A 10000-nucleotide genomic window follows, 5' to 3' on the forward strand; every position below is an offset into this window, starting at 1 on the left:
GAGGGGGAGGGGGAAGGGGAGGGTTGCGTGTTATGATTTGCCGCGTGGAAAATTTTTGTTATTGTTATTCTTTTTGTCGTTATTGCTATTGTCATTGTTATCGTTATTATCATCATCATCATTGTTATCATCATCATTATTATCATTGTCATTACTATCATTATTATCATTATTATCATTGTCATTACTATCATTATTATCATTGTCATTACTATTATTATCATTATCATCCCATTATCATTATCATTATTTTTACTTACATTTATAATCATTATCATTGTCCACTTTATCATCGTCGTTTAGAGTGTGATAACCTTTATTATTATCATTATCTTTATTCTCACTTTCGTTGTTATTCTCATTATTATCATTATCATTATTTTCATCATTTTCATTATTCTCATTCTCATTATCATTATCTTTATCACCATTTTCATTGTCATTCACATTATTATCACTATCATTACCATCACAATCACCATTATCATTACCACTGTTACAATTATCATTATTATATCATTACCATTACTACTGTCATTATCATCAATAAACATTAATTATTTATCTTTTTATACCTTAAATAGTTATCATGATTATCTATAACGCGTGAAAAGGTATTGTTTACCATTATATAAAAGACAGAAATGGGGAAGAGGTGATAACAACAATAATAATAATAACAGATATATACAATAACACCAGTAACTTCCTATATCTAAACAATATTAACTGACTTATATAATCAGAATAACAATAACACGAAATGCGAAAGTGCAGATAACAACAGAAACAACAATAATGATAATAATAACAATAAGGATAGTAACTATAATGATAATGATAATGATAATGATAATAACGATAATGATAATAACGATGATAATGATGATAATGATAATAATGAAAATAATGATAATAATTATAATCATAATGATGATGATGATAATCATGATAAAATAATAATGATGATGATAATAATAAATAATATGATGCTCTAATAAAATATTCAAAAATATACCCAAAAACATACAGCTAGTCTTAAAAGCACAAGCACATGCAAATTACCTTATATAGAAGGTCTTCCTTAGCCAGCTTGAAGTGTTCGAGTTCGACGTCGCCCTCGACTTCGGCGTAAGAATATGGCTTCACAGAGAAGTCGCAGCTACCGATCGGGACGCGGCTGAGTTCATACTCGATACCCTCGGGAGAGAAATAGGACCTGGTGTTCGGGGTGTGTTCGATTAGCATGATTTTGACTAGCGAAAGCGTTCTCTGTCTCTGTCTGTCTCTCTCTCTCTCTCTCTATCTCTGTCATTCTCTCTCTCTCTCTCTCTCTCTCTCTCTCTGTCTCTGTCTGTCTCTCTCTCTCTCTCTCTATCTATCTATCTATCTATCCATCTTTCTCTCTCTCTCTCTCTTTCTTTCTTCGCCCCCCCCCCCGCTCTTTCTTTCTTCGCCCCCCCCCCTCTCTCTCTCAGTATGTATGTATGTGTGTGTGTGTGTGTGTGTGTGTGTGTGTGTGTGTGTGTGTGGGTGTGTGTGTGTGTGTGTGTGTGTGTGCGCGCGCGTGCGTGCGTGCGTGCGTGCGTGCGTGCGTGCGTGCGTGCGTGCGTGCGTGCATGCGTGTATGTATATGCGTGCGTGTATGTATGCGTGTGCGTGTGTGTCTAAGGTGTAGTGATGCAATAATCATACTGGCTTCATTATCCATGACATAGCTGTCTATGGAGCTAGGATGATCCTGTAGTAGCAAGAGGATGTCGAGCAAGGCATAGGACATGGAAGGATATGTGTGAACCGTATTCATGTGGACAAATGTGGAAAGGTATGAATGAGAACGAATATCTTCACAATACAAGAGATGTATTTAACCGGTTTCGAATATATCTTCGTCAGAAAAACATATTTCTGACGAAGATATAGAAAGGCTCAGTCCGCTCATCTCTTTGTGTGTCTACTACAAAGAATCTCATCGCTTGTAGGATAATCCGTTTAGTGAATCGTGTGGATAATAGGATTTGCCATCGCTCTCTATGGGTGGAAATTAAGAATGAGTTCGAATCCTTGTGTAAAGAAAAGGCACACAACTCCCGATTTATCTTTATTTTATCTCATCTATCTATCTACCTTATTTATCTATCTATCCATCACATCTATCTATCTATCCCATCTATCTACCTCATTTATCTATCTATCCCATCTATATATCCATCACATCTATCTATCCCATCTATCTACCTCATTTATCTATCTATCCCATCTATTTATCTATCCCATCTATCTATCTACCTCATTTATCTATCTATCCCATCTATTTATCTATCCCACCTATGTATCTATCCCATCTATCTATCTACCTCATTTATCTATCTATCCCATCTATTTATCTATCCCACCTATGTATCTATCCCATCTATCTATCTACCTCATTTATCTATCTATCCCATCTATCTATCTATCCCATCTATCTATCTATCCCATCTATGTATCTATCTCATTTATCTAACTATCCCATCTATTTATCTATCCCATCTATTTATCTATCCCATCTATTTATCTATCCCATCTATTTATCTATCCCATCTATGTATCTATCCCATCTATGTATTTATCCCATCTATCTATCTACCTCATTTATCTATCTATCCCATCTATGTATCTATCCCATCTATATATCTATCCCATCTATCTACCTCATTTATCTATCTATCCCATCTATGTATCTATCCCATCTATATATCTATCCCATCTATCTATCTACCTCATTTATCTATCTATCCCATCTATGTATCTATCCCATCTATCTATCAATCCCATCTATATATCTATCCCATCCATGTATCTATCCCATCTATCTATCAATCCCATCTATATATCTATCCCATCTATCTATCTACCTCATTTATCTATCTATCCCATCTATCTATCTACCTCATTTATCTATCTATCCCATCTATATATCCACCACATCTATGTATCAATCCCATCTATGTATCTGTCCCATCTATGTATCTATCCCATCTATTATCTATCCCATCTATTATCTATCCCATCTATTATCTATCCCATCTATTTATCTATCCCACCTATGTATCTATCCCATCTATCTATCTACCTCATTTATCTATCTATCCCATCTATGTATCTATCCCATCTATGTATCTATCCCATCTATCTATCAATCCCATCTATGTATCTACATCATTTATCTATCTATCCCATCTATCTATCTCATTTTAACACATCTACTCTCATTCAACAAATTAATAACTACGATTTATCCCCTCCATGTACAGGACCAAATAAACATACCTACATATATATGCCGAACAGACGCAATGGTATACATAAAATAATAAAATAAACATACCTACAAAAATGTATAATAAACCATTCTTGATATATAAAAATAATAATAAACATACCTACATATATATGCCGAACAGACGCAATGGTATACATAAAATAATAAAATAAACATACCTACAAAAATATGCCGAACAAACGCAATGATATACATAAAATAATAAAATAAACATACCTACATTAATATGCCAAATAAACGCAATGATATACATAAAATAATAAAATAAACATACCTACATAAATATGCCAGACAAACGCAATGATATACATAAAATAATAAAATAAACATACCTACATAAATATGCTGAACAAACGCAATGGTATACATAAAATAATAAAATAAACATACCTACATAAATATGCCGAACAAACGCAATGATATACATAAAATAATAAAATAAACATACCTACATAAATATGCCGAACAAACGCAATGGTAGCATAAAATAATAATCATACACTACATAAATATACTTAAATAAACATATACATAAAATATCAATAAACATACATAAATATGCCAGACAAACGCAGTGACATACATAAAATAATAAAATAAACATACCTACATAAATATGCCAAACAAACGCAATGATATCCATAAAATAATAAAATAAACACACCTACATAAATATGCCAAACAAACGCAATGATATACATAAAATAATGCATAAAATAATGAAATAAACATACCTACATTAATATGCCAAACAAACGCAATGACATACATAAAATAATAAAATAAACATACCTACATAAATATGCCAGACAAACGCAATGATATACATAAAATAATAAAATAAACATACCTACATAAATATGCCAGACAAACGCAATGATATACATAAAATAATAAAATAAACATACCTACATAAATATGCCAAACAAACGCAATGATATACATAAAATAATGAAATAAACAACTACATAAATATGCCAGACAAACGCAATGACATACCACTCGCTACATACAAGGATGTCGGAGATATAAAGCGATATAAAAACCACTCGCTACATACAAGGATGTCGGAGATATAACGCGATATAAAACCCACCTCAGCGCCATCTCTCGGGCGCCGGGAGAAAGAGCCGCCAGGTTGATCCCCGAAGCGTCGGTGAAGGCAGCGCCGAATCCGACCATCACCTGCCGACGGTCTTCCAAATCCACTTCTATGGTCGTCGTGCCCTTTGGGTCTTCTGCTGGGTACGGGGGTATCGGAGGGTGATTATGTGGGGGTATGGGAGGGGGTCTGGATGGGGTATGAATGGGGTATGGATGAGGTATGAGAGGGGGTCTGGATGGGGTATGAGAGGGGGTCTGGATGGGGTATGGGGAGTACTCAGGAGGGTGATTATGTGGGGGTATGGGGAGGAGAGGGGTCTGGATGGGGTATGAGAGGGGATATGGATGGGGTATGAGACGGGGTTCTGGATGGGGTATGAGAGGGGTTCTGGATGGGGTCTGGATGGGGTATGGAAGGGGTCTGGATGGGGTATGTAAGGGGTATGGATGGGGTATGACTGGGGGTCTGGATGGGGTATGAGAGGGGGTCTGGATGGGGTATGGGAGGGTGACTGTATGGAGTATGGAAGTGGGAGTTTAAAGTGTGTGGTTGTGGTATGGGGTATGGAAAGGTGGCTGTATGGGGTGCCAGAAATTGACAATGGGGTATGGAAGGGTGACCATGATGTGTTACTGTGGTATGGGGGTATGGGGGTATGGGAGGGCGACTTTATGGGATTGTGGTATGAGTTATGGAAGGATGACTGTAGAACAGGGCACAGAAGACTTGAGTTTATGGTGTGTGACTGTGGTATGGGGCATGAAAAACTGACTGTGGTATGCGGTATGGAAGGGTGACAATATGGTGTGTGACTGTGGTATGGGGCATGGAAGACTGGCTGTGGTATGCGGTATGGAATGGTGACTACATGGTGTGTGATTGTGGTATGGGGGTATGGTAAGGGTAGTTTATAGGGTGCAATTGTGGTATGGGGTATGGAAGGATGACAGTAGAACAGGGCATGGAAGTGTTTATGGTGTGTGAATATGGTATGGGGCATGCAAGTGTGATCGCTAGTCGTAAGATTGGTCTGATACAAGTAGACGATAGTGATCATGATGATAATTTTAATGACAATAATCATGAAACTGCATCACCAGCATTAACCACAATAATATCCAACCTAATAAAAAAATCTAATAATCATAAAACAGCTCTTTAAATGCAGTTATTATCAGCATGCAATTAGGATAACGACCAGTTTAATAATAAAACATTATCATCTCTCTAAAAATCCAAATATCCAATCTTATAACACAAAGAATCATAATATTTCTCGGAATAAAACGAGTATTAAACACTATTCACTTTCAACATGCAATTATATTAACCAATTTCATAAAAACAAGTGAAATATCGATTAACGATATTTATCATCATAACACTTTCTCTGTCTCTTTGTCTCTCTATCTTTTTGCATCTCTGTCTTTCTCTCTGTCTTTCCCTGTGTCTCTCTCTCTCTCTGTCTTTCCCTCTGTCTTTCCCTCTGTCAGTCTCTCTGTCTTTCCCTCTGTCTTTCTCTCTGTCTTTCTCTCTGTCTTTCCCTCTGTCTTTCCCTCTGTCTTTCTCTCTGTCTTTCCCTCTGTCTTTCCCTCTGTCTTTCTCTCTGTCTTTCCCTCTGTCTTTCCCTCTGTCTCTCTCTCTCTCTCTGTCTTTCCCTCTGTCTCTCTCTCTCTCTCTGTCTTTCCCTCTGTCTCTCTCTCTCTCTCTGTCTTTCCCTCTGTCTCTCTCTCTCTGTGTGTCTTTCCTCTGTCTCTCTCTCTCTCTCTGTCTTTCCCTCTGTCTCTCTCTCTCTCTCTGTCTTTCCCTCTGTCTCTCTCTCTCTCTCTGTCTTTCCCTCTGTCTCTCTCTCTCTCTCTGTCTTTCCCTCTGTCTCTCTCTCTCTCTCTGTCTTTCCCTCTGTCTCTCTCTCTCTCTCTTTCCCCTATGTCTCTCTCTCTCTCTCTCTCTTTCCCCTCTGTCTCTCTCTCTTTCCCCTCTGTCTCTCTCTCTCTCTCTGTCTTTCCCTCTCTCTCTCTCTCTCTCTCCTGTCTTTCCCTCTGTCTCTCTCTCTCTCTCTGTCTTTCCCTCTGTCTCTCTCTCTCTCTCTGTCTTTCCCTCTGTCTTCTCTCTCTCTCTCTGTCTTTCCCTCTGTCACTCTCACTCTCACTCTGTCTTTCCCTCTGTCTCTTTCTCTCTCTCCTTCTTTCTCTCTTTCTCTCTCTCTCTCTCTGTCTTTCCCTCTGTCTCTCTCTCTCTCTCTCTGTCTTTCCCTCTGTCTCTCTCTCTCTCTCTGTCTTTCCCTCTGTCTCTCTCTCTCTCTCTCTGTCTTTCCCTCTGTCTCTCTCTCTCTCTCTGTCTTTCCCTCTGTCTCTCTCTCTCTCTCTGTCTTTCCCTCTGTCTCTCTCTCTCTCTCTGTCTTTCCCTCTGTGTCTCTCTCTCTCTCTCTGTCTTTCCCTCTGTCTCTCTCTCTCTCTCTGTCTTTCCCTCTGTCTCTCTCTCTCTCTCTGTCTTTCCCTCTGTCTCTCTCTCTCTCTCTGTCTCTTCCCTCTGTCTCTCTCTCTCTCTCTCTGTCTTTCCTCTGTCTCTCTCTCTCTCTCTGTCTTTCCCTCTGTCTCTCTCTCTCTCTCTGTCTTTCCTCTGTCTCTCTCTCTCTCTCTGTCTTTCCCTCTGTCTCTCTCTCTCTCTCTGTCTTTCCCTCTGTCTCTCTCTCTCTCTCTGTCTTTCCCTCTGTCTCTCTCTCTCTCTGTCTTTCCCTCTGTCTCTCTCTCTCTCTCTGTCTTTCCCTCTGTCTCTCTCTCTCTCTCTGTCTTTCCCTCTGTCTCTCTCTCTCTCTCTGTCTTTCCCTCTGTCTCTCTCTCTCTCTCTGTCTTTCCCTCTGTCTCTGCCTCTCCCTCTGTCTCTCTCTCTCTCTGCCTTTCCCTCTGTCTCTCTCTCTCTCTGCCTTTCCCTCTGTCTGTCTCTCTCTCTGCCTTTCCCTCTGCCTTTCCCTCTGTCTGTCTCTCTGTCTGTCTCTCTGTCTGTCTCTCTGTCTGTCTCTCTGTCTGTCTCTCTGTCTGTCTCTCTGTCTGTCTCTCTGTCTGTCTCTCTGTCTGTCTCTCTGTCTGTCTCTCTGTCTGTCTCTCTGTCTGTCTTTCCCTCTCTCTGTCTGTCTTTCCCTCTCTCTGTCTGTCTTTCCCTCTCTCTCTCTGTCTTTCCCTCTCTCTGTCTGTCTTTCCCTCTCTCTCTCTGTCTTTCCCTCTGTCTTTCCCTCTGTCAGTCTCTCTGTCAGTCTCTCTGTCAGTCTCTCTGTCAGTCTCTCTGTCAGTCTCTCTGTCAGTCTCTCTGTCAGTCTCTCTGTCAGTCTCTCTGTCAGTCTCTCTGTCAGTCTCTCTGTCAGTCTCTCTCTCTCTCTCTCTCTCTCTCTCTCTCTCTCTCTCTCTCTCTCTCTCTCTCTCTCTCTCTCTCTCTCTCCCAATCTCTCTCCCTCCCTCTCCCTCTCTCTTAAATAATAATAATAATAATAATAATAATAATAATAATAATAATAATAATAATAATAATAATAATAATAATAATAATAAATAAATAATAGATAAGTTTAAAAAGAGTAATTATCGCTCTACCAACCTTCTTCCTCTCCCATATCATCGACCTCCTTCGTGTCCACATGGAACCTGAGGCCATCACGAGACGAGGTCACGACGGTAAAGTGGCCAGGGTCAGGAAAGGTCAACCGGCCGGGGAGGTCACACCGTTGAGCATCGCAGACACACACCACGCTGTCCTGGCCGAAGCTGCGGGCGGAACAGGGGTCGCCGGATGCTGTGGGAGAAGGGGATGGTGAGGGTGGGGGTGAAGGAGGGATGGTGAGGGTGGGGGAGGGAGGGGGTGTAGGAGGGATGGTGAGGGTGGGGGAGAGTGATGGTGTGGGAGTGGGGGAGAGTGATGGTGAGGGTGGGGGTGGGGTGAAGGAGGAATGGTGAGGGTGGGGTGAGGGAGAGGAAGTGAAGGAGGGATGGTTGAGGGTGGGGGTGGGGGAGGATGGTGAGAGAGTGATGGTGAGGGTGGGGGTGGGGAGGGAGAGTGAAGGGAGGGATGGTGAGGGTGGGGGGAGAGTGGATGGTGTGGGAGTGGGAGACAGCTGGTGAGGGTCGGGGTGGGGGAGGGAGGGGGTGTAGGAGGGATGGTGAGGGTGGGGGTGAAGGAGGGATGGTGAGGGTGGGGGTGAAGGAGGGATGGTGAGGGTGGGGAGAGTGATGGTGTGGGAGGAGGGACAGCCGGGTGGAGGTGGGGTGGGGGAGGGAGAGTGAAGGAGGGATGGTGAGGGTGGGAGTGGGGGAGGGAGGGGTGTAGGAGGGATGGGTGAGGGTGGGGGTGAAGGAGGAATGAGTGGGGGTGGGGGAGGGGGGAGGGGGAGAGTGAAGGAGGGATGGTGGGGGTGGGGGTGGGAGAAGGGATGGTGAGGTGGGGGTGGGGGAGGGTGTAGGAGGGATGGTGAGGGTGGAGAGAGGGCAGAGAATGAGGGATGGTGAGGGAGGGTGGGGTGAGGAAGGATGGTGAGGTAAGATGAGGAAGGGGATGGTGAGGAGGTGGGGGGTGAGAGTGATGGTGTGGGAGTGGGGGACAGCTGGTGAGGGTGGGGGTGGGGGAGGGGAAGAGAGATGAAGGAGGATGGTGAGGGTGGGGTGTGGGAGGAGTGTGCAGGAGGGATGGTGAGGTAAGGAAGGAGGAATGGGTGCGGGGGAGGAGAGTGGAAGAGGGACAGAGGTGGGGGGCGGAGAAGGGGATGGTGAGGGTGGGGGGTGGGGGAGGGAGGAGGTGTAGGAGGGATGGTGAGGGTGAGGGTGAAGGAGGATGGTCAGGGTGGTGCAGGAGTGATGCAGGAGTGGGGGACAGCTGTGAGGGTGGGGCAGGAGGGAGGGGGCAGGGAGGATGGTGAGGTGGGGGTGGGGAGGGGCTGAGGCAGAAGGACAGATGTGGGGGGGGGTGAAGGAGGAATGGTGAGGGGTGGGGGAGGGAGTGAATGGTGAGTGAGGGAGATGGTGAGGTGGGGGGTGAAGGAGGGATGGTGAAGATTGAGGAGAGTGGTGGGTGTGGGAGTGGGGGACAGCTGGTGAGGGTGGGGATGGGGAGGGTGGAAGGGTGTAGGGAGTGGATGGTGGGAGGGGGTGGGGGTGGGGAGGGAAGGGTGAAGGATGGGATGGTGAGGGTGGGGGTGAAGGAGGAATGGTGAGGGTGGAGGGGAGAGTGATGGTGAGTGAGAAACAGAGATGGTGGGGGTGGGAGAGTGAAGGAGGGATATGGTGAGGGTGGGGGAGGGAGTGGTGGTGTGGGAGTGAGGAGGGACTACAGGTGAGGGTGGGGGTGGGAGGAGGGAGGGGGTGGTAGGAGGGATGGTGAGGGTGGGAGAGGGTGAGGGCAGGGGAGAAGGAGGGATGGTGAGGTGTGGGGTGTGGGTGAGGAAGGGGGATGGTGAGGAGGTGGGGGTGGAAAGAGGAATGGTGAGGGCGGGGGAGAGTGGTGGTGTGGCAGGGTGAGTGAGGGAGATGCAGTGAGGATGGGGGAGGTTTGGTGAGGGTGGGGAAGAGTAGGGGTGAGGGAAGGGGGAT

The 10000-nt window shown here is 44.1% G+C and overlaps 1 protein-coding gene across 1 annotated transcript in view; it reads right to left on the reverse strand.

Moving 5' to 3' along the window:
* LOC113826140 (lysosomal acid glucosylceramidase-like) overlaps nt 1-10000 on the reverse strand; it is a gene marked incomplete at its 3' end in the record, with an annotated part of 23674 nt that overhangs the window by 11158 nt on the left and 2516 nt on the right. Inside the window, 3 exon segments of the mRNA XM_070142713.1 lie at nt 1066-1219; nt 4422-4566; nt 8019-8213. Of these exon segments, the coding sequence (XP_069998814.1) occupies nt 1066-1219; nt 4422-4566; nt 8019-8213 (494 nt within the window).

Source organism: Penaeus vannamei, chromosome 29, assembly GCF_042767895.1.
Source record: "Penaeus vannamei isolate JL-2024 chromosome 29, ASM4276789v1, whole genome shotgun sequence".
In the NCBI taxonomy this organism is placed as follows: domain Eukaryota; kingdom Metazoa; phylum Arthropoda; class Malacostraca; order Decapoda; family Penaeidae; genus Penaeus; species Penaeus vannamei.